We start from the raw sequence: 23,490 nt of genomic DNA on the forward strand, positions 1-23,490 counted from the left end.
ACCATCCTGGCTAACACGGTGAAACCCCGTCTCTACTAAAATATACAAAAAATTAGCCGGGCGAGATGGCGGGCGCCTGTAGTCCCAGCTACTCGGGAGGCTGAGGCGAGAGAATGGCGTAAACCCGGGAGGCGGAGCTTGCAGTGAGCTGAGATCCGGCCACGGCACTCCAGCCTGGGCGACAGAGCGAGACTCCGTCTCAAAAAAAAAAAAAAAAAAAGAAAACTGCCACAGTAAGAAGTTCTGCTTCTTAAGGCAGCTGCTTATTCGGCTGTTAAGTTCTAGTCCTATGGAACCTATTTTACTGAACCTAAATCTGTGTCTGTATTTGTTTCCTTCATATGACGGTCAATACATTTTCCCTTCTAGCATTAAATGTCCTCCCAGATATCTCATTCTTCCCTCTTCTGCTCTCATTTGTACTGTTAGACTTCCTCCCTCTTTTTTTTTTTTTTTTTTTTAAGAGTTGGGGATCTCACTGTGTTGCCCAGGCTGGTCTTGAACTCCAGTGCTCAAGCAGTCCTCCCACCTCAGCCTCCAAAGTGCTGGGATTTACTAGCATGAGGCACCATGCCCCCAGGCCCCTCCTTTTTGTTCCTACTCTTGACTCTTCATCACAGTGTCTTTCCTTACATCTTCCTCAGTGCCTTCACAATGTAAATAGAAACGAAACCCAAAAATAATAGCAAAACAACTTTTCTTTACTCCTGTTCTCTGTGCTTTTATCAAAAATGTAATATTTTAAACAAATACTGGCTATTTCTGTGCAGCTGTGATGAGTAGGGAAAACTCCAGCTGCTGATGACTGTTCTTTGTCATATATTTGGAGTAATCCTGTTATTATTAAAATAATTCGAAAATTACTTTTGCCCCAAGACACAAAAGCTGAAATACTCTTCACAAAGTATTGTTGGTAGGTTAGTAGTGATTTATACATATATAATTAGGATTGATTTTTTCCTCAGTGTTTCTTCATTGCTCAGCCCCTTTCTAACCTTCATTGACTGAAAGCAGATGCTTATATCACCATCTCTGATTTTGTAGAATTGATTTGTCCTTACACTACGTTTAGCATTGATTGTATATGGAACATAAATTGCTTTTCTGATGCATATGTATTCCGCAACTCTTTCGGTCTGTGACTATGCACTATAACCTATTTAATTGAAAAGAATGTGCTAAAATTTAGTCATTGTCCATTCTGCTTACAAAAGCAGTTAAAACATGCTAGAGAAATATATCAAAATTTTAAGAAAGAGGCCGGGTTTGGTGGCTCACGCCTGTAAATTCCAGTACTTTGAGAAGCCAAGGCAGGCGGATCACCTGAGGTCAGGAGTTCAAAATCAGCGTGACCAACATGGTGAAACCCTGTCTCTACTAAAAAAAAAAAAAATTAATTGGGCATGGTAGCACATGCCAGCTACTCAGGAGGTTGAGGCATGAGAATTGCTTGAACCTGCGAGGCTGAGGTTACAGTGAGTTGAAATCAGGCCATTGCACTCCAGCCTGGGCAACAAGAGCGTAATTGTGTCTCAAAAAAAAGGGCTGGGCGCGGTGACTCACGCCTGTAATCTCAGCACTTTGGGAGGCTGAGGCGGGCTGACCACCATCATGGCCAACATAGTGAAACCCTGTCTCTACTAAAATACAAAAAGTTAGCCAGGCGTGGTGGTGCATGCCTGTAGTTCCAGCTACTTAGGAGGCTGAGGTAGGGGAATTGCTTAAACCCAGGAGGCGGAGGTTGCAGTGCGCCAAGATTGCACCACTGCACTCCAGCCTGGCGACAGAGGAAAGCTTTTTGCTCAAACAACTGGTAAAATGGAGTTGCCGTTATCTAACATAGGAAAACTCTTGCTGCTTGGGAAGGTGAGGCAGGAGGATCACTTGAGCCCAGGAGTTGGAGGCTGTAGGGTGCTGTGTTTGTGCCTGTGAATAGCCCCTGCACTCCAGCCTGGGCAGCACTGCAAGACCTCATCTTTTTTTTTGTTTTTTTTCTGTTTTTTGGGGTTTTTTTTGTTTTTTTGTTTTTTTGGGTTTTTTTTGAGACACAGTTTCAACTCTGTTGGCCAGGCTGCAGTGTAATGGCACAATCTCGGCTCACCACAACCTCCGTCTCCCGGGTTCAAGCGATTATCCTGCCTCAGCCTCCCGAGTATCTGGGGTTACAGGTGCCCACGACCATGCCTAATTTTTGTATTTTAGTAGAGATGGGGTTTTGCCATGTTGGCCAGGCTGGTCTCGAACTCCTGACCTCAGGTGACCTGCCCACCTTGACCTCCCAAAGTGCTGGGATTACAGGCATGAGCCACTGCCCAGCCGACGTCATCTCTTAAAAAAAAATTAGTTCAGCCGGGCATGGTAGCTCATGCCTGTAATCCTAGCACTTTGGGAGACTGATGTGGGTGGATCACTTGAGCCCAGGAGTTTGAGACCAGCCTGGCCAACATGGCAAAACCCCATCTCTACTAAAAATATTTTAAAAATTAGCCAGGTGTGGTGGTGCATGCCTGTAATCCCAGCTACTCTGGAGGCTGGGCAGGAGAATGACTTGAACCTGGGAGGCGGAGGTTGCAGTGAGCTGAGATTGCACTACTGCACTCCAGCCTGGGGAACAGAGAAGACTCTGTCTCAAAATAATAATAATAATAATAATAATATTATTATTATTATTATTATTACTGTTATTCATGGAAAGTATTTAGTACCAGATTCTGGATACAAACAGATGTTTGTGCTTGGCCAACATTTGGAGGCAGTAAAGAAAACTTATAGAATAAACACATATTAGAACTTGAGAAGGAGACTATATATATATAGTCTCCCTATTAAGTAATTTATCTAAGTGGTTTAAATAGGAATGTTTACTCTAAAGTGAATCTTGAAATCTCGGTGTTTATAATTGTCAAGCCTCTTTTTTTAAAAAACAGAAGCGTGTGATCAACAGGAAGGTTTTTTTTTTCTAATTTTTATTTCATAGACGTAGTGAAGCTTCTTAATTGTTAAATATTGTTATAACAATACATCGGGGCCAGGCGCGGTGGCTCACGCCTGTAATCTCAGCACTTTGGGAGGCCGAGGTGGGAGGATCACGAGGTCAGGAGATCGAGACCATCCTGGCTAACATGGTGAAACCCCATCTCTACTAAAAATACAAAAAATTAGCCGGGTGTGGTGGTAGGCGCCTGTAGTCCCAGCTACTCGGGTGACTGAGGCAGAAGAATGGCATGAACCTGGGAGGCAGAGCTTGCAGTGAACCAAGATTGCACCACTGCACTCTAGCCTGGGCGACAGAGCAAGACTCTGTCTCAAAAAAAAAAAAAAAAAAAAAAAAATCTGGGTGGTACATGGTGACTCATGCCTGTAATTCCAGCACTTTGGGAGGCCAAGACAGGCAGATGGCTTGAGCCCAGGAGTTCAAGACCAGCCCCGTCTACATGGTGAAACCCTGTCTCTACAAAGAATACAAAATTTAGCCAGGTGTGGTGGCGTGTGCCTGTGGTCCCAGCTACTCAGGAGGCTGAGGTGGGAGGATTGCTTGAGCCCGGGAGGCAGAAGTTGCAGTCAGCAGAGATTGTGCCATTGCACTCCAGCCTGGGCAATAGAGTGAGACCTTGTCTCAAAACAACAACAAACAAACAAAAAATACATCTGGGGCCAGGCGCGGTGGCTCACGCTTGTAATCCCAGCACTTTGGGAGGCCAAGGCAGGCAGATCACCTGAGGTCGGGAGTTTGAGACCAGCCTGACCAACATGGAGAAACCCCCGTCTCTACTAAAACTACAAAATTAGCCAGGCGTGGTGGTGCATGCTTTTAATTGCAGCTACTGAGGAGGCTGAGGCAGGAGAATCACTGGAACCGGGGAGGCGAGGTTGCAGTGAGTGGAGATTGCACCATTGCACTCCAGCCTGGGCAACAAGAGTAAAACTCCGTCTCAAAAAAAAAAATCTGGGGATATAAGTGCACCAAGGACTCTAATTTTATATTTCTATTTTTAACATGAGACAATACCTTATCCATAATAAAGTGCTACATTTTTCAGTCATATAATTAGTGGAACATATATTTCTCTGTGACTTAGTTTTTTTATTTGTAAAATAGAGATAAATAATAGCACTTATGTCATAGGTTATTGGGAGGGATTAAATTAGTTCTAGCCACATCCTATGGCATGTGCCTATAGTTCTAGTTACTTGGGAGGCTGAGCGAGACAGGAGGATTGGTTGAGCCCAGGAGTTTGAGGCTGTAATGTGCTATGTTCTTACCTGTGAATAGCCACTGCAGTCCAGCCTGGGCAACATAGCAAGACCTCATCTCTCTAAAAAATTATTTAATTCATGGAAAGTACTTAGAACAGTGCCTGCAGACAGCTGATACTCAATAAATGTCAGCTATTACTAAAAGGAAGAGTTTGCTTCTAAGGCACTGACTAATGTGTTACTCTTTTTTCCAAAACTGCAAATATAGATTTGTTGTTGGGTTTTTTTGTTTTTTGTTTTTTTGAGATGGAACCTCACTCGTGTCATCTAGGCTGGAGTGCAGTGGTGTGATCTCAGCTCACGGCAACCTCCACCTCCCAGGTTCAAGGGATTCTCGTGCCTCAAGCTCCCAAGCAGCTGGGATTACAGATGCCTGCCACCATGTCTGGCTAATTTTTTTGTATTTTTCATAGAGACAGGGCTTCACCATTTTGGCCAGGCTGGTCTCAAACTCCTGACCTAAAATGATCTGCCTGCCTCAGCCTCCCAAAGTCCTGGGATTACAGGCGTGAGCCACCGAGCCCAGCGCTAGATTCGTTGTTCTTTTATATGCAGTACGTATTTATGGTGATTGTCCTTTGAATAAAAATGGTTTTTATTCTTGATTGTTAAGGAAACTTTAGTAAAATATGTCAGACTATTTTATTATTATTTTTTGCCTGTTACATGTGAATATGTTGGTTGAAAATTTTTTAGTTATGAAGTTTTTCTATGTGCTGCTGTCTTGTATTTTATATATCTAGCATTTTGATTGTCGAAACACTTTTTGACCCCAAATTATGATTTTGTCATTGCAGGCAAGAAGACAACAAGACCCTAGTCCTGGTTCCAATTTAGGTGGTGGTGACGACCTCAAACTTCGTTAATTAATAGCACAGCAGATGTGTGCTGCCCATCTTTACATAGACATTGCTTCTAGTTGGCAGAAATAATTGATTAAAAGACCAGAAACTGTGATAACTGGAGGTACTACAGTCTGTTTCTCAACCTTAGGCAGTAATAGACATCACAAACTGCCATGGTTTTGCACTATGATTATACCTGCATTTCTAATTTTTTAAGCATGTAGCCAGTAATAATTTGAAGTTTTTTTTCTATGCAAGCTTACCTTGTTGGCATTATTTTAGGGAGTTAAAACTATCTACTTGTAAAGCTCCTTTTCTTCCACTTTAATTTAAAAGTTCATGTCATTTAAAAACAGGTCAAGAAATTAAAATTATATCAGAGGGTTTTCTCTAATCATTTTTTCTAATTTTTTTTTTTGTACTTCTAGATGTTTTGGTTATACAGCTTCATTTTAGATAAGCATTCTTGTTTTGTGTTTTGTTTGCCCCATTCCTTTTGTGTTTTTATAGTCTATAGCATTTTAAAACTGCTGATGTTTGCATTATTTACAGGCTAAAAACCTAGTAGCATAGAGCTGTCTGCCACAGCCTTCTGACAAAGTTTACAGTTATTAAAGTTGCAGTATCCTTTTAAATGCTAGTAATCAGCACTCTTTCTTTCTTTCTTTCTTTTTAAATAGAGACAGGGTTTCACAGTGTTGCCCAGGTCTCAAACTCCTGGCATCAAGCGATCCTCCTGCATCAGCCTCCCAGAGTACTGGGATTACAGGCTCTTTATTTTTACACATAGAAGTTTTAAATTGGTGTTAACTCTGTACTCTGCCCCAGATTGTTTTAGCTTCTGTTCTGTAATCATGAGTTTGGTTGGAGATATTCTCCATAGATGATCTTCTACTGAAATGCCTAAAGAAGTCACAGGCTGGCTTCTGTTTTATTCAGGGATTTTTTTAAAAAGTCAATCAGAAAAGGGATACTGGAGCTTCTTCATGTATGTAACAGCATATTAAACTGGAGACAGTGATGAATCAGCTACAAAGGTAATACTATATTAAAATCATGTTTAAGATAGCTGCTTTTATGTGTATTTTATATTGCATGCTTTTGTAAAAACATGCTGGGTGATGATAAAAGATTAGTTTTAGAGAGAAAATGTTCATCTCTGCAGAGGATACATTTTCTTCCATTAATTCTGGAAAAAACATTCACAGTTATATATATGGTATTTTGCAAAAGGACTATTAATAGAACCTTTTGAGATGAATTAATGTAAGAATATTTTTTAAATAGGCTTACTGTCAAATTGAGTGCAACTTTTTTTTTAGATACAGACTGGAAAAATGTGCTAAGTCATTTAGCACCTCCTTACAAATATTTTTCATGGTTACATTTATTAAATGTTACTACATTTCTGAATTTTTGAAAAATGTATTTTATCATAAAATGGCATTATTTTAAAGGGTGAAAAACTGACACAGTCAATTCAGAAAATGAACTGAAGTCTGAATAAGGTCATTGCATTTAAAAAGCATATAACTACTTGATTGATGAGGGAGGTGTTACTTTCATTGTATATAGGTCTTATTTCATAAACAGATATCCTGGATCAGAATAAAAATATTTGTTATATATTTGAAGTCATGCATGGTAAGAAGTGTGTTTAAATTGTTATAAACAATAATGCATCATTAAAGGCCATGCTGATCTTGCATAACTATAAGTACTATGAATGAATTTGGTTGGTTTTGGTGGTGTACAGCTCACATGTTTACACACTCAGTGCCCTAATTTGCCCTGAGGGAATTGCTTTTTAAGTGATCCTTACAGTGGTGTTTTATGTTACTTTATTACAGAGCTCCTTGGTTTTTTACTTCTGCAGTTAAATTTTTTTAAATAACATGATGATGGTACATTTTCCTCTGTTGTCTAGCTAAGGGCTTTCAGTCCACCAGTAAATAAGATCAAATGCTATTAAATGTTCCTATTACCATCCTTCTGTAAATACTGGATTTTCCTGTCATTTAGCACCGTGCTGCTTCTGTCTGTCTTAATGCTGGCATTAAGATCATGAGCCCTTTTTCTCCAGTAGTACAGGCTTTGAAAACTACTTCTATTAAGTTATTGATGCAATTTGATATTTTTCATAATCTGTATTTAAACAAAATTACATCATTGCATCATCTTTTCTAAATTCATTTCCATTAAAACTTGCCTTAAGCTACCAGATTGCTTTTGCCTCCATTAGCCATACTGTGTGTTTGTTTAATTTACTTTCACAATAAACTTCTGTGTAGTAAAAACAGGGTCTTGCCTCTTTACTGACCTAACCCAGTGATTTCTAAGAAAGCAACAACAGTGGCATCTAGTGGTAATTTCTGTTGATTCCAAAGAAGACTACTTTAAATATAGATATCACAAGGTATACAAATCCCCCAGTGTATATTACGGTTTTCAAGAAATCTGGCATGATTTACCCATCCTGTGAGATATGACCATAAAGTAGTGATAGTTGGAAGAATTTTAAATTACACATCCAAATTAGTTCCATCTTTCAAGCTAGTTGTTTTGGAAATACACAGCCATTTTGATTGTGCTGGTGTTATATCAAACATTCTTAAGACTCATGGCATTTTCCTACAACAGAAAAGCCCTTTTCTTTGGAAGTATACCTTAAGATTGACCTGTAATAAACAGATTTACTCATTAACCACCAGACTTACTGCAAATAACAAAAATGCCTTTAAATTCTGAATTGACACCATTAAGGGAAATTCCAAAGAGGATTCATGCCCTTAATTTCAAAAAATTGAGCAGTAACAGCATGGTTTTAGTAAGTATATCACTTCTAAAAATGTAATTGAATATGCTAGCTCGGGGCTGCTTGGTGAAAAATATCTTACTTGATTTATGCCTCATTTGGCAATGGGGAGCTTTTCAAGCTAATACCATTGTATTATCCATAAGACATTACCCCAAAACTTAGCAGCTTAAAACTGTGAATACGTATTATCCCACAGTTGAGTCACAAATCTGGAAGTAGCTAAGATCAATGGTTCTGGTTCAGAGTTCCTCACAAGGTTAGAGTCATCCTGGGCTACAGTCATCTCAAGGATTGGCTGGATGAAAGATCCCCTTTCAAACCCACTACTGTGGTCATTGACTTGCCTCGGTTCTTTGCAGCCTGCTAGATGAAAGGCAGATGTTCCTTGCTAGGTGTTGGACAGAGACCTCCTTCCATTTCATGCCCACTTGGGTCTTTCCATAGGACGGTGCACAGCAGGGTAGCTGGCTTCCCCCAAGGCAAGTGATCCGAGAGTACACACCCAAGTTGAAAGCAATTTTTGAGATGGAGGCTCGCTCTGTTGCCCAGACTGGAGTGCAGTGGCGCGATCTCAGTTCACTGCAACCTCCGCCTCCCGGGTTCAAGCGATTCTCCTGCCTCAGCCTCCCGAGTAGCTGGGATTACAGGTGCCCATCAACATGCCCGGCTGATTTTCGTATTTTTCAGAGACGGGGTTGCACCATGTTGGCCAGGCTGGTCTCAAACTCCTGACCTCAAGTGATATGCCCGCCTCGGCATCCCAAAGTGCTGAGATTACAGGCGTGAGCCACCATGCCCAGCCAAAAGCACAGTCTTTTTTTTTTTTTTTTTTTTGAGACGGAGTTTCGCTCTGTCGCCCAGGCTGGAGTGCAGTGGCCGGATCTCAGCTCACTGCAAGCTCCACCTCCCGGGTTTACGCCATTCTCCTGCCTCAGCCTCCCGAGTAGCTGGGACTACAGGCGCCCGCCACCTCGCCCGGCTAGTTTTTTGTATTTTTTAGTAGAGACGGGGTTTCACCGTGTTAGCCAGGATGGTCTCGATCTCCTGACCTCGTGATCCGCCCGTCTCGGCCTCCCAAAGTGCTGGGATTACAGGCTTGAGCCACCGCGCCCGGCCACAGTCTTATAACTGAATCTTGGGCTGCCATATTGTATGTTAAAATCTAGTTGCTGGATCTAGTCCACACTCAAAGGGGGAGGAATATTAAGCTTCATCTGTTGAAGGCGGGGATGTCAAAGCGTTTTTGGACATCTTTCTAAACCACCGCAGTGATGTTGAGGGGTGACAATGTGCTAGCAGCTCTCTCAGCGCCTCCTCGGCCTCAGCGTCCACTCTGGCGGCGCTTGAGGAGCCCTTCAGCCCGCCAGGGCACTGTGGGAGCCTCTCTGGGCTCCCCGAGGCGGGAGCCTGCTCCCTCTGCTGGCCGGGAGGTGTGGAGGGAGAGGCGCGGGCGGGAACCGGGGCTGCGCGTGGCGCTCACAGGTCAGCGCGAGTTCTGGCGGGCGCGAGCTTGGCGGGCCCCGGACTCGGAGCTGCCAGCCGGCGCCGCCGGCCCAGGGCAGTGAGGGACTTAGCACCCGGGTCAGCAGCTGCAAAGGTTGTGCCGGGTCCCCCAGCACTGCCGGCCCCTGCGTGCACCGTGGTCGAATTCTCGCTGGGCTTCAGCCGCCTCCCAGCAGGGCAGGGCTCGCGACCTGCAGCCCGCCATGTCCGAGCCCTCCCCTCCGCGGCGGGCTCCCGCTCGCCCGTGTGTCTCCGATGGGCGCCGCCCCCTGCTCCGTGGCGCCCGGTCCCATCGACCGCCCAAGGGCTGAGGAGTGCAGGCCTGGCTCAGAACTGGCAGGCAGCTCCACCTGCAGCCCCGGTGCAGGATCCGCTAGGTGAAGCCAGCTGAGCTCCTGAGTCTAGTGGGGGCTTAGAGAACTTTTATGTCTAGCTAAGGGATCATAAACGCAAAAATCAGCACTCTGTGTCTAGCTCAAGGTTTGTAAATACACCAATCAGTACTCTGTATCTAGCTAACCTAGTGGGGACTTGAGAACTTTTCTGTCTAGCTGTCGGTCTAGCTAAAGGATTGTAAACTCACCAATCAGCACTCTGTGTCTAGCTCAGGGATTATAAACACACTAATCAGCACTGTGTCAAAGTGTACCAATCAGCTCTCTGTAAAATGGACCAATCAGCAGGATGTGTGTGTGGGGGGGTGTCAGATAATAAAAGCAGGCTTCCCCAGCTAGCCAGTCGCAACCTGCTCAGGTCTCCTTCCACATGGTAGAGGATTTGTTCTTTTGCTCTTTACAATAAGTTTTGCAGCTACTCACCCTTTGGGTCTATGCCGCCTTTATGAGCTGTAACACCTGGAAAGTCTGCAGCTTCACTCCTGAAGTTAGCCAGACCACAAACCCACCAGGAAAAATGAACAACTCCAGACGCGCTGCCTTTAAGAGCCCTTACACTCACTGTGAAGGTCTGCAGCTTCAACTCCTGAAGTCAGCAAGACCACAAACCTACCAGAAGGAAGAAACTGCGGACACATCTGAACATCTGAAGGAACAAACTCCAGACACACCATCTTTAAGAACTGTAACACTCACCACCAGGGTCCGTGGCTTCATTCTTGAAGTCAGCGAGACCAAGAACCCACCAATTCCAGACACAATACTACCAAATATATGTAACTGAGTATATGTTTGGTGTTTTAATCTCCTAAACATTCTTTAAAGGTAAGATTTCAGTCTTACAGATTTGAACACATAATTCCCCCTAGATAGCATCAATCCCTTTTCTTGCATCACCATCATATATTCATACATGGCATTTCAAAAATGTTCCAAAGCTAAAAAATGATAGTCACAGGGTGAAATCATGGATGGAAATGGCAGTTTAGTTTGCTTAAATATAGAATATTCTAAAACATAAGTCACTGTTTTAGTCAACTCTCAGCTTTTGGTTAGAAAATTTAAGCAACTTAGAATTAAGGTCATTATTGGCTTCATTCAGATTTCAAAAATGTGAGTAGACAAAAATAAAAGGCCAGGCACGGTAGCTCATATCTTTAATCCCAGCACTTTGGGGGCTGAGGCAGGAGGATTGCTTGAGACCAGGAGCTCAAGACCAGCCTGGGCAACATAGCGAGACCTTCATCTGCACAAAAATATTTTTTTAATTAGCCAGGCATGGTGGTGCACACCTCTGGCTGGAGTGGGAGGATCGCTTGGTGCCGAGGATTTTGAGGTTTCAGTGAGCTACTGCACTCCATCCTGGGCAACCAGAGCAAGATCTTACCCATAAAAATGGAAAATGTTTAGGCTCTTTTTTTTTTAGACTAAAAGTATGGTTATCGTTTAGGGGGGAAAATATCCAGTGTCCAAAGTAAACATGTTCCCTGCTCACAATGTACAGTCTAGCTCAACAGCTGACCAAAGGCAGTAACACCGTTTAAGTTACATCGGAAGTACTGGCTCTTATAGTACATCTAGTCTGGGTGGGGAATAAAAGCTTCCCTAAAGAGACGTTTGAGGGTGGGTGCGGTGGTTCACACCTGTAATCCCAGCACTTTGGGAGGCTGAGGCGCGCGGATCACAAGGTCAGGAGATCGAGACCATCCTGGCTAACACGGTGAAACCCCGTCTCTACTAAAAAATACAAAAAATTAGCCAGGCGTGGTGGTGGGTGCCTGTAATCCCAGCTACTCAGGAAGCTGAGGCAGGAGAATGGCATGAACCCAGGAGGCAGAGCTTGCAGTGAGCCGAGATCGCACCACTGCACTCTAGCCTGGGCGAAAGAGCGAGACTCCGTCTCAAAAAATAAAAAGAGACGTTTGAGCTAAGATCTGAAGGATGGCAGACCTTACACTAGCTAGAGAAGGTATTGCAGGTAGCTAGCCAATAGCTTGGCAAGTTTTGAGAAGCTAAAAGCAGCTGAGTATGACGAACAGAAAAAAGGGGGCTGCAGCAGTGAGATGAATCCGAAGGACAGATTCCACCCAGCAGAGGGCAGGGTAAGAGTCACCAGCAGTGCTGGACTGGCCTTTCCAACATTTGGGGTCTGGCGCCGTGGCTCACGCCTGTAATCCCAGCACTTTGGGAGGCCGAGGCAGGCGGATCACGAGGTCAGCAGATCGAGACCATCCTGGCTAACACAGTGAAACCCCGTCTCTACTAAAAACACCAAAAAAAATTAGCCGGGTGTAGTGGCGGGCGCCTGTAGTCCCAGCTGCTCTGGAGGCTGAGGCAGAATGGCATGAACCTGGGAGGCGGAGCTTGCAGTGAGCTGAGATTGTGCCACTGCACTCCAGCCTGGGAGACAGCGAGACTTTACCTCAAAAAAAAAAAAAAAAAAAAATTTGGACCATTCCCAAGGGTGAATAGGAAGCCATTGAGGGCTTATGACCTTGATGGAATCGGTGCTTGAGAAAACTCAAGTTTTGTTTGGGGAGAATAATAAGACTGGAATCAGAAATGTGGTCCCACTGATCATATGATATGGTAACATAGTAGGAAGATTAAGGGTAGCTCTGTGGGCATGGAGACATTTCAAAGCTAAAAATAGTACAGGAGGCATAATTGACAGTTTTCCCAATTTCTCTTATCAGTCAGAATAGACTGGTTATGTTGCTTTGTGTTTTTTTGTTTGTTTTAATTTTTTTTTTGAGACAGAGTCTCATTCTGTTGCCCAGGCAGGAGTGCAGTGGCGCAATCTCAGCTCACTGCAACCTCCACCTCCTGGGTTCAAGCAACTGTCGTGCCTCAGCCTCCCAAGTAGCTGGGATGACAGGTGCCCACCACCACACCCAGCTAATTTTTTGTATTTTTAGTAGAGGTGGGGTTTCATCGTGTTGACCAGGCTGGTCTCGAACTCCTAACCTCAGGTGATCCACCCGCATTGGCCTCCCAAAATGTAGGGATTACAGGCGTGAGCCACCATGGCCAGCCTGGTGTGTTGCTTTAAAACACCCCAAAAAATTATTGGCTTAAAGATTTACGTCTTGTATGCTAAATACTCATCAGGGGTTGACCTAATAAAGCAGAACTGGAAGATCACCAGCCATTGTGAGAGAACCAAGAAAGAAAACAGGTAATGAAACAGGCATTGGCTTTGAAAACTCACCTGAAACTGATACACGTGACTTCTGTTTTCAATGGACCAAGCAATTCATAGCCACACCCAACTTCAGTTGCGCAGGGAACTGCAACCCTACTTTTTGTCCAATATTTGTGAATCGCTCTAATAACAACAGGCCACTCTTTCAATAGTTTTATTCTCCTTCCTTCAAGAACATATACTTATCATGGGAGAAAACCTAAAAGTGCCTACTAGTCAGGCATTGAGCTAAAATTGTGTGTGAAGACCAGGATCTACACACCCAGTACACAGTGGTGGGACAGAGGCAGAAAAATTGCAGGAAGCATTTGCCTTCAGAAAGGGGAAAAATGAAGTCACTGGTCAGTAACAATTATGAAATGACACTGGAGACCATTTGAGGGCCCTCTGTCCTAACAGAGGGGAGTGGTATTTGTAAGGCCTATTAGGATGGGTTCCCTGCTCCACCATTTTGCATGACTTTTAGCTCCATCCCTCATTTGCTGTACACATTACCTGTCATTCCTGCTTTCAAACTGGCTTTAAAAAATCTGGCTGGGCGCGGTGGCTCACACCTGTAATCCTAGCACTTTGGGAGGCTGAGGTGGGTGGATCACCTGAGGACAGGCGTTCAAGACCAGCCTGGCCAACATGGTGAAACCTCATCTCTACTAAAAATACAAAAATTAGATGGGTGTGGTGGCAGGTGCCTGTAATCCTAGCTACTGGGGAGTCTGAGGCAGGAGAATCGCTTGAACCTGGGAGGCGGAGGTTGCAGTGAGCCAAGATCACGCCACTGCACTCCAGCCTGGGTGACAGAGTGAGACTCTGAAAAAAAAAAGAAAAAAATAACTTGGCAAATGCAGTTAATAACAACCATGGTACTAAGATTGTTTTCCAAGTTCTTCATGTAAGGTTTCAAGCTTGTTACATTTCTTCCCTTCCAAGTTATCACATGTGACAGTTTTACCAGAAGGACTGACATCCTTCCAAACACCAATGTCAGTTCCACCAATCACCATCCTTCCAGCTACCCAAGCTGGCAAAACTATGTCGTTATTCTTGACTCCCAGTCTCTCTCATCTCCCACATCCAATCTGTAAATCCTGCCAGTGGATTCCATCAATTCTGTTACTATTAGATTTTTAAAAATTTTAATTGTACACAAAGCATTTACCTGTAAGCCAGACACACAAGTACAGACCTCCTAACAAATCTGTGAGATTGTTACAGATTTTACAGAAGAAACTAAGACATGGAGAGGCTAATTAACTTGTCAAGGCACAAAGCTATTAAGTAGCAGAACTGGGATTCAAATTCTTAGTCCCTGAGCTTAATCACCATGCTCTGACCTGAAGCTGTCCTTACATGTCTGGCTTTGACTGCTACCATAACTACTTGTCCTCCCTGAATATGCTCTTCATTAGCCAATTCCATATTTCTGAACATCCCCACCCTCATTTTGGGGGAATGGCTGTTGCTGACATTCTCCTGAGTTGGCCTGCTCCTCTGAGGCACCTTCTGCTTCTACTCTGTGTATTGGGCTCTGGGCCAAGGCCTCCTAATATCACCATCCCAAAGCTGTTACTCCCACCTTGGATAAAAACCTGGGTGAATCAACATTAAATGAGCAAAGATAAACTTTTGCTTTTTATTTTTTTAGAGATAGGATCTCATTGTGTTGCCCAGACTGGAGTGCAGTGGCACAAACATAGCTCACTGCAGCTATGTTTAATTTTTTTTTGAGAGAGAGTCTCATTCTGTTGCCCAGGCAGGAGTGCAGTGGCGCAATCTCCCAGGCTTGGCTGGGCACAGTGGCTCACGCCTGTAATCCCAGCACTTTGGGAGGCTGAGGCGGGCGGATCACAAGGTCAGGAGATCGAGACCATCCTGGCTAACACGATGAAACCCCGTCTCTACTAAAAATACGAAAAATTAGCCGGGCATGGTGGTGGGCTACTACTCCCAGCTACTCGGGAGGCTGAGGCAGGAGAATGACGTGAACCCAGGAGGTAGAGGTTGCAGTGAGCCAATTATCACCCCCACTGCATGCCAGCCTGGGCAAGAGAGCAAGACTCTCAAAACTTGGAGGGGACTTATTTCTGAAGGAGAAAGATGGGTGGGGCCTAAATTGGGGTGGGATAAGCCCAGTGGGGTTGTGGGAGAGGCAAGACAAAGAAGAAACCACATCATTCTGGATAACAAAGTGAAAATGATTTCTAATTTGGGTAACCCCCAAAACAGGAAGAACAAAGTTGTCAGGGAGAGCCCTAAGAAATTCCCTGTTGGGATACTAGGCAGATAGATTTCTGTGAACAATGTCAGTCAACAACAAAAGTTTATCTAGCCGGGTATGGTAACTCATGCCTATAATCTCAGGACTTTGGGAGGCTGACGTGGGAGGATTGCTTGAGGCCGGGAGCTTGAGATCAGCCTGTACAATATAGCAAGACTCCATTCACACACACACACACACACACACAAGCCAGGTGTGGAGGCACATGTATGTAAGTAGCTGGGACTACAGGCATGCACCACCACACATAGCTACTTTTTCTATTTTTAGTAGAGACGAGTTTTCACCATGTTGGCCAGGTTGGTCGCAAACTCCTGACCTCAGGTGATCTGTCTGCCTCGGCCTCCCAAAGTGCTGGGATTACAGGCGTGAGCCACCACACCCAGCCAGACACTTTTAATTGACTAAGATTGCTCCTCACCAATCTTAAGATTTTTCCCCAGATTTCCTTCCCAAGCTATCTAGCCTAGCTGCGCAACTAGGCTTTTTCTTTTTTCTTTTCTTTTCTTTCTTTTTTTTTGAGACAGAGTCTGGCTCTGTTGCCCAGGCTGGACTACAGTGGCGAGATCTTGGCTCATTGCAAGCTCCGCCTCCCGGGTTCACGCCATTCTCCTGCCTCAGCCTCCTGAGAGCTGGGACTACAGGTGCCGCCACCACACCCAGGTAATTTTGTTTTTGTGTTTTTAGTAGAGACGGGGTTTCACCATGTTAGACAGGATGGTCTTGATCTCCTGACCTCGTGATCTGCCAGCCTCGGTCTCCCAAAATGCTGGGATTACAGGTGTGAGCTACCGCGCCCGGCCTCAACTAAGCTTTTTCTAAACATATCTTTAATGCTTGTCATGGTAAGGAATAATGACCCCCTGATTCCTGTCCTCTGCCACTCTATTAGGTATGATTGACAATGTTTTATTTTTCCAGAAATGTTCTTCCTTTTTGGTACAGCAAATGTTTCTTTTATTTTTGTTTTTACAGAAAAAAAGGGGGGGGGGGGTCATAGTATGCATACTTCCGCATCTGACTTTTTTTCTCTTGGAGGTCCTTCCACATCAATATAGAGACCTACTTCACTTTTTATTATTTATTTATTTATTTATTTACAGACAGGATCTCGCTCTGTCATCCAGGCTGAAGCCCCAGGGCTCAATAATCACAGCTCACTGCAGCTATCCTCAAGCTATGCTCCCACCTCTCAGCCTCCTGAGTAGCTAGGACTACAGGCCCAACCTACTGCCACCACACCAGCTAATTTTTTTTTTTTTTTTTTTTTTTTTGAGACGGAGTCTCGCTCTGCCGCCCAGGCTGGAGTGCAGTGGCCGGATCTCGGCTCACTGCAAGCTCCGCCTCCCGGGTTCACGCCATTCTCCTGCCTCAGCCTCCCAAGTAGCTGGGACTACAGGCGCCCGCCACCTCGCCCGGCTAGTTTTTTGTATTTTTTTTAGTAGAGACGGGGTTTCACCATGTTAGCCAGGATGGTCTCGATCTCCTGACCTCGTGATCCGCCCGTCTCGGCCTCCCAAAGTACTGGGATTACAGGCTTGAGCCACCGCGCCCGGCCTAATTTTTTTTTTTTTTTTAATAGAGACTGGGTCTTGCTATGTTACCCAGGCTGGTCTCAACTCCTGGGCTCAACCGATCCTCCCACCTCATTCTCCCAAAGTGCTGGGATTACAGCTGTGAGCACTGTTCTCAGCATTCACCTTTAAAAACATGTCTAATTATATATCTCAGGGTTTATTTATCCACTTCCCTACTGGACATCTCAGTGACCCAGTTCTGTTGTTTTGGCATACAGTGCTGCAGTGGACAACCTTCTCCATGTAGTTTATCAAACAGCGATTTCAAATTTTGATAAAGCCTCCCAAGATAAACTAGTATCAAGCCAGTTTGAGAATTTAGTATGCCACTCTCCGCTGCTGAAAACCTTCCGGGGCAATGTAATGGAAAGGACTTGGGTTCTGCCGCCTAGAACTAAGGAGCCTTGGGTCTTTAACCCTCCCTCTCTGGGCCTCATGCATTCGCCTGCGTAAAGTCGGCATAATCTCGCGTTTCAGGTTTGTTGTGAGAACCCAGAAACTGCCTCCGTGAAGGCTTGGCATCAGCAGAGGCCTCGGTCGTCCTTTAGTTTCAGGGTGTCCCGGGGCACGGGCCAAAACCTCAGGCTGAACGTGCTAGAGGAACCTTCCTTTCCCTTGCAGATTAGGAAAACGGTGGCACAGAAAGTGCCATAGGGGTTGGTCAAGACCCCACAGCTTTGGTCCACGCTGCTGCGGGCGGCTTCGGATCCTGGTCCCGGGGGACTGCGCACATTTGGATGTGGTCAGCAGGGAGGCCTGGCCCGGCCCCTTCCCCTTCTACCGAGTCCTCTCCCCCAACCAATTCCAACCCTTAACGCCCACAGTCCTCACTCGGTTCGACTCCTGCCCCAGGGGCGACCGGGTGGGGCCGTCATTCCTGAACAACTAAAAGCTGCTGCGGCCAGCGTCACCTCCAGCCCCAACGGAGACGGTGGGGCCCGTAAGGCTTAGGGACTCTGCGTCCTCCCTCCAGCTGGGCCTCAGCGTGCCCTCTGTACTTGCCTTCTGCGACCAGTCAATGTTAGTCGGATGTGTGTGTAGACTGCAGACGGGTGTTGTGCAGCTGTGTGACGTGTGTGTTGTGTGGTGAACCCTTCTTTGTGTAGATATGTGACGTGTGTGTGCTGTGGTGCACGGATATAGGGGCTCACGAAGTACCGGGCTCCTCGCTCCTAGAGCCCCGACGGTTGCCGACGTTACAGCAGCTGCCCAGCTCAGCCTCCGCAGCAACGGCGGTGGAACCCGGAGTTTGCGCGTGCGCGGCTCCGCCTCAGGCTCCTCCCCCGCGCCGGCACTCCCGCCTTCGCCGGCCCTCCCCGCACTTTACGGCCCGGCACGGCACTTTTACTGCAGTCACTCCCGCCGCCGCCGTAGCCCCCACCACCGCTTTTGCTGCAGGTGAAGTGAAGTGAGGTGAGGTGTGGTGTTGGGCCGGTGCCGCCGCCCCTGCCGCCGGGGAGGAGGTGGAAAGTGGGGCTGCGGCGGGCCGGCGGGGGCGGCCTGTCAGCCGCTGCTTTGTCTCATCAGCTCGGGTCCAGTCTGCGCTGCTGCAGGGAGGCCGCCCGGGCCAGGCGAGCCGAACCAATGCTGGACTTGGAGGTGGTGCCCGAACGCTCTCTGGGGAACGAGCAATGGGAATTCACGCTGGGTGAGTTTGGGGTCCTCTGTCAGGACCCCATTCGCTGATCCTTGTTTTCTTCTGGGTTCTTCCCACCTCTGTTCTCAGTCTCTCACGCCCCTGCGCCCGCAGCTCCTCACCTCTTTCGTCCTCTCGGCTGTCCGACTCCCGGCACTAGACACCCGCTCCAAGTGGCCCGATTTGCCTGTCAGTTGCTCGTCTCGGGTCTCAGCAGGGTCTCTTCTGGTACGGTGGGACAGTAGTAGTAAAGACAATAATAGCTGGCTCTCCCCAAATGCCTAATGCCCGGCCCTGCTCTTTTTGAACGTAATTTTCTCTAGTACCCTTCGCCGGCGCCTGAGGATAGGTACTATTGTTATTCCCATTTCCATTTTACAGACTAAATAATGGCTGAGAAGTGGCTGATCCCTCTGATCACCACTGTGGCCTGTGGTCTGTCTCCCACTGCTTTTCTGGGCTGTGGCTTCCTTCCCCTTTTTTGGAGGGGAAACCTAGGTTTGGAACCCATGATCAGATGTTGGGGCTCTGGTCAAGGGAGTTGAGTTTGTGTGTGTTAAAGGAACAGCTGACTTGCTTCCCTCTCTTTTTTTTTTTTTTTTGAGACGAAATCTGGCTCTGTCGCCCAGGAGTGCAGTGGCGCGATCTTGCCTCACTGCAACTTAACGCTTCGTGGGTTCAAGCGATTCTCCTGCCTCAGCCTCCCCCGTAGCTAGGATTACAGGCACGCGCCACCACACCCGGCTAATTTTTGTATTTTTAGTAGAGACGAGGTTTCACCATATTGACCAGGCTGGCTGGTTTCGAATTCCTGACCTCGTGATCCGGCCACCTCGGCCTCCCAAAATGCTGGGATTACAGGCGTATACCACTGCACCCGGCCCCGCTTCCCTCTCTTTTGAAATGTGGTCTGTATCGGATGCTGTAATCCTAAACCCAGACCTCAGTTGTGACAGGTGAAGGCTGGATGAAATAGGAGTTGGGGGACGTAACATTTAGTTTCTAAAAGATACAGTTTGGTCGTTTGGGGTTTGCTGGCCCAGCTTTCTCCCTTCACCCTCTCCATTCCCAACATCACTACTTTTATGTGTACAAGGATGTTTGCATTCAGTAACCCCTGTGTGTTTACTTTGATGTTCCAGCACTAAGAAAAGGGGGTGGGGGTAGGTGTTGGTGCTGTTTGTTTATGCAGGCCTGAACTTTAATCACTCTAATGTGAGCTACTGGACTAAATCAGCTGCTTCATTGGATTATAAATTATCCTTGACTCTGGAAGACTCATGTCTGTGGAGACAGTGTATTGGAGAAACCAGGTGGTACAGATTGCTGGTAGGGCCCTGCTGATACTTAGTGGCTACATACATCCTGTGTGTTGTAAGAGCCAGTTTTTGTTGGTGTTCTGTTTTAAGACAGTCTCACTCTGTTGCCCAGGTTGGAGTGCAGTGCCACAATATCAGCTCACTGCAACCTCTGCCTCCCAGGTTCAAGCAATTCTCCTGCCTCAGCCTCCCAACTAGTAGCTGGGATTACAGGTGTCTGCCACCACGCCTGGCTAATTTTTGTATTTTTAGTGGAGACCAGGTTTCGCCATGTTGGCTAGGCTGGTCTCGAACTCCTGACCTCAAGTGATCCTCCCGCCTCGGCCTCCCAAAGTGCTGGGATTATAGGCGTGAGCATTTGTGCTGGGCCCTGAAATGTTTTCGATGAGAGTTGCAGAATGTATTGATGCAGAGGCAAGTCTCTGAATTTGTTTTTTTTTTTTTTTTGAGACGGAGTCTCGCTCTGTGGCCCAGGCTGGAGTGCAGTGGCCGGATCTCAGCTCACTGCAAGCTCCGCCTCCCGGGTTTACGCCATTCTCCTGCCTCAGCCTCCCGAGTAGCTGGGACTACAGGCGCCAGCCACTCGCCCGGCTAGTTTTTGTTTTGTTGTTTTTTTTTTTTTTTTGGTATTTTTTAGTAGAAACGGGGTTTCACCGTGTTAGCCAGGATGGTCTTGATCTCCTGACCTCATGATCCGCCCGTCTCGGCCTCCCAAAGTGCTGGGATTACAGGCTTGAGCCACTGCGCCCGGCCTCTGAATTTGTTTTTGAAATTGGTCTTGAAAGGGACTAAAAAAGGTAGATTTAAAGGGTCAGTGGAGAAAATACCTTCTCCGAGATTACCTTGTTCCACAGAGACTGAAGGCTCAGTGTGTTAAAGGCATCATCTACCTCTGTGAATTGCTTACAAACATTGAAAATTAAGTAATAAACAGTGCACAGTGGCTCATGCTTGTAATCCCAGCACTTGAGGAGGCTGAGGTGGGGGAATCACTTGAGCCAAGAGTTTGAGACCAGCCTGGGTAACATAGTGAGACCCTGTCTCTATTTAAATAAAAAATAAATAAAAAATTTTAAAAAAATGATCTTATTCCCTGAAGAACTTAGTCTAGTGATAGAGAAGGATTATAGAAATAGTTCATTTTATTATAATCAAGTAGAAGATGTATAGGGTACTGTGGAGGGGAAGAAGGGACTTAACCTGACGTAGGAGTTCAGAGAAGGCTTCCTGCCAACCAACAGGAGCTGGAAATCTTCTAGTCAAGTGAAAGAGGAAAAGAAAAACACAGGAGAAAAGATAAATGATGTGTGCAGGGAACTATAAGCAATTTGATATTATAATTAGAGCATGATGTACTGGTAGAAGAAGAAAATGGATTTCCCACAGTCCCAATTCTGTTTGGTTTTAGCTGCCTGGGATACTATCAAGGATACTTTGTGTTGGAATCTGTGCAAATCTGTGGAAAAGAGGATATGTATTAGTGAAGTGTATTGTGGGCATTGGTTTAGGAAGAACTGGATTTGGAAAGGTGGGGAAGGAGGAGGAATCTAAAGGTTTTTGACTTCAGAAACTCTGTTAGATGTTGGACATACATATTGAGACTTAGAATACAGAGAAGATGAAAAGATCACTTTTAATCTGTTGACTTTTATTGGCCTTTAGATGTATACAGGAGACAGATGGAGATATGAGTCAGAAACTGGGTGGTTAGTTGAACCAGGGATGAGCAGAAGAAACATAGCCCATTGGAGACACTTGGAAAAGTTAGAGGAGAGTAGTATTGGTGGAGAGACAATAGGAGTTCCAGAGAAGGAGGGTGGTCAACAGGATTCATGGTATAGAACCTAAGTGTTCACCTAATTGCTTTGTTTCACAGATGTGCATGACCACCTACAGTTGTGCCTGGTACAGTGATTGGGTGCTGGGAGATATTGAGGTGAACAAGACAGACAAGGTCCTACCTCTGTGAGGATATAAGGGAGACTAACAAATAAATGGTATGAGAGACTTCATTGAATAAGGCGGTTAGGGAAGTGAAGTGTGACCAAGACCTAAAGTGCGAACAAGAGCCAGCTTTGGGTAGAACATTCCAGATTCCAGCAGCAACAAGAGCTAATTCAAAGGCCTGAGGTGAGAAAGAGCTTGATGTATGCAAGTAACAAAGGGTGAACGGTGGAAAGAAGATATAGATGGTTAAGATCCAGAATATTCAGGGCCTTTGGTGATGACATGTTGTTTGGGTTTTATCTGCCTGCAATGGGAAGCCCTTCCATTGAGAGGTTATAAGCAGGCAAGTGATGAGATCTGTGAGACAAAGATTTGTGCGGTTTAGAAGGCTGACCATTCTGTTAGAGCTGGGATAGTGCCCCTGTTTCTTTGCCATTCATATAGTTAGTTCCCTTTAGAGATCTTTCATAGCCCTCCTTTACCAGTAGCTGTGTGACGACCAGCTGCTTCATCTCCTCTGGGTGAGTTTCTTCTTGGGTGACTCAGGATCCTAAGATCCTAAGATGCTGAGACATCCTTTGATGTGGTAAGTGGAATCCTCCCTCAAGAAACTGGCATGGGCTGGGAGCGGTGGCTCAGGTCTATAATCCCAGCATTTTGAGAGCCGAGACGGGAGGATAGCTTGAGCTCAGGAGTTTGAGACCAGCGTTAGTGGCATAGCAAGACCCCGTCTCTTTGAAAAAAAGAAAAAGAGACTGGCATGTGCCATGTGGATCAGAGAAGCCATGCAGCCTTCCTCTTTCTTGACATCTAACTAACTGAACTTGTCTGTCTTCTGCACATGGATGTTTGTCCATTCCTCCTGGGATCGACAGCATAGATGTTCCTCCATTTAGGAATGGCAAAGGTGAGGGATGCATCCAGCTTGTTCATATTCTCAAACATTTATTGAGTCCCTACTATGTGCCAGGTTTTATGCTATGAAAGGCTGAAAAGTACTTTTTTAAAGATTGTAAGTCAGCCTTGCGATGATTGCCTTCAACTTTCTTCAAATGAAGAATGGCCTCTCAGATGAGGGTAGAATCAGATTGTTTGTTTAAATGTAGATGAGCCATGAGCTTTTTACCTTCTAATTAATTTTTCATTTGTAAGCTCTTTTTTGCACATCTCATCTCTTTGACCTGGAGGCCAACTGATTTAAATGTGAACTGGCTGCCATCGATGAAGCCATGGTCCCTTTTCCTTCCTTTCTCTTGTCACCCACCCTCCAATCCATCAGTCCCACTCAGTAAATATTTATTCAACAGTCACTGGATTGGCCAGGTGTGGTGGCTCACACCTGTAATTCCAGCACTTTAGAAAGCGGAGGTGGGAGGATTACATGATCCCAGGAGTTCAAGACCAGTCTGGACAACACAGTGAGACCTCTTCCCTACCAAAAATTTGAAAATTAGCCAGTTGTGGTGGCACATGCCTGTAGTCCCAGCTACTTGGGAGACTGAGGTAGGAGGATCTCTTGAGCCTGGGAGACAGAGGTTTCAGTGAGCCAAGATTGCACTACTGCACTCCAGCCTGGGTGACAGAGTGAGATTCTGTCTCAAAACAAAACAAAACAAAACCAGTCACTAGGTGGTTAGCTCTGAGCAGGGTACAAGGGATCCAGAGAGTGGTGAACAGCAGACACACTGTTTTCGTATTCATTTAACTATTAGT

The 23,490-nt window shown here is 45.7% G+C and overlaps 2 protein-coding genes across 8 annotated transcripts in view; both read left to right on the forward strand.

Moving 5' to 3' along the window:
- The window catches only part of CBFB (core-binding factor subunit beta), an 82,393-nt gene extending 74,994 nt beyond the window's left edge, over nt 1-7,399 (forward strand). For 3 of the 4 annotated variants that reach the window (XM_033218728.1, XM_033218726.1, XM_033218727.1), the window contains one exon: nt 5,055-7,399. In XM_033218728.1, the coding sequence (XP_033074619.1) occupies nt 5,055-5,123 (69 nt within the window). In that variant the 3' untranslated portion in view covers nt 5,124-7,399. The remainder of the gene's footprint in view (nt 1-5,054) is intronic. The other variant, XM_033218729.1, reaches the window with a different exon arrangement.
- Nucleotides 7,400-18,174: 10,775 nt separating this feature from the next.
- The window catches only part of CUNH16orf70 (chromosome unknown C16orf70 homolog), a 35,778-nt gene continuing 30,462 nt past the window's right edge, over nt 18,175-23,490 (forward strand). For 2 of the 4 annotated variants that reach the window (XR_004438948.1, XM_033218730.1), the window contains exons 1-2: nt 18,175-18,288; nt 18,403-18,523. Coding sequence is in view for 3 of the 4 variants with exons in the window: in XM_033218730.1 (XP_033074621.1) it covers nt 18,460-18,523 (64 nt within the window). In the remaining variant the exon portion in view is untranslated. Of the gene's footprint in view, nt 18,294-18,402; nt 18,524-23,490 lie in introns of all 4 variants that reach the window. The other 2 variants (XM_033218731.1, XM_033218732.1) reach the window with 2 other exon arrangements.

The sequence above is a fragment of the Trachypithecus francoisi genome, unplaced genomic scaffold, assembly GCF_009764315.1.
Source record: "Trachypithecus francoisi isolate TF-2019V2 unplaced genomic scaffold, Tfra_2.0 Lachesis_group10, whole genome shotgun sequence".
Classification (NCBI taxonomy): Eukaryota; Metazoa; Chordata; class Mammalia; order Primates; family Cercopithecidae; genus Trachypithecus; species Trachypithecus francoisi.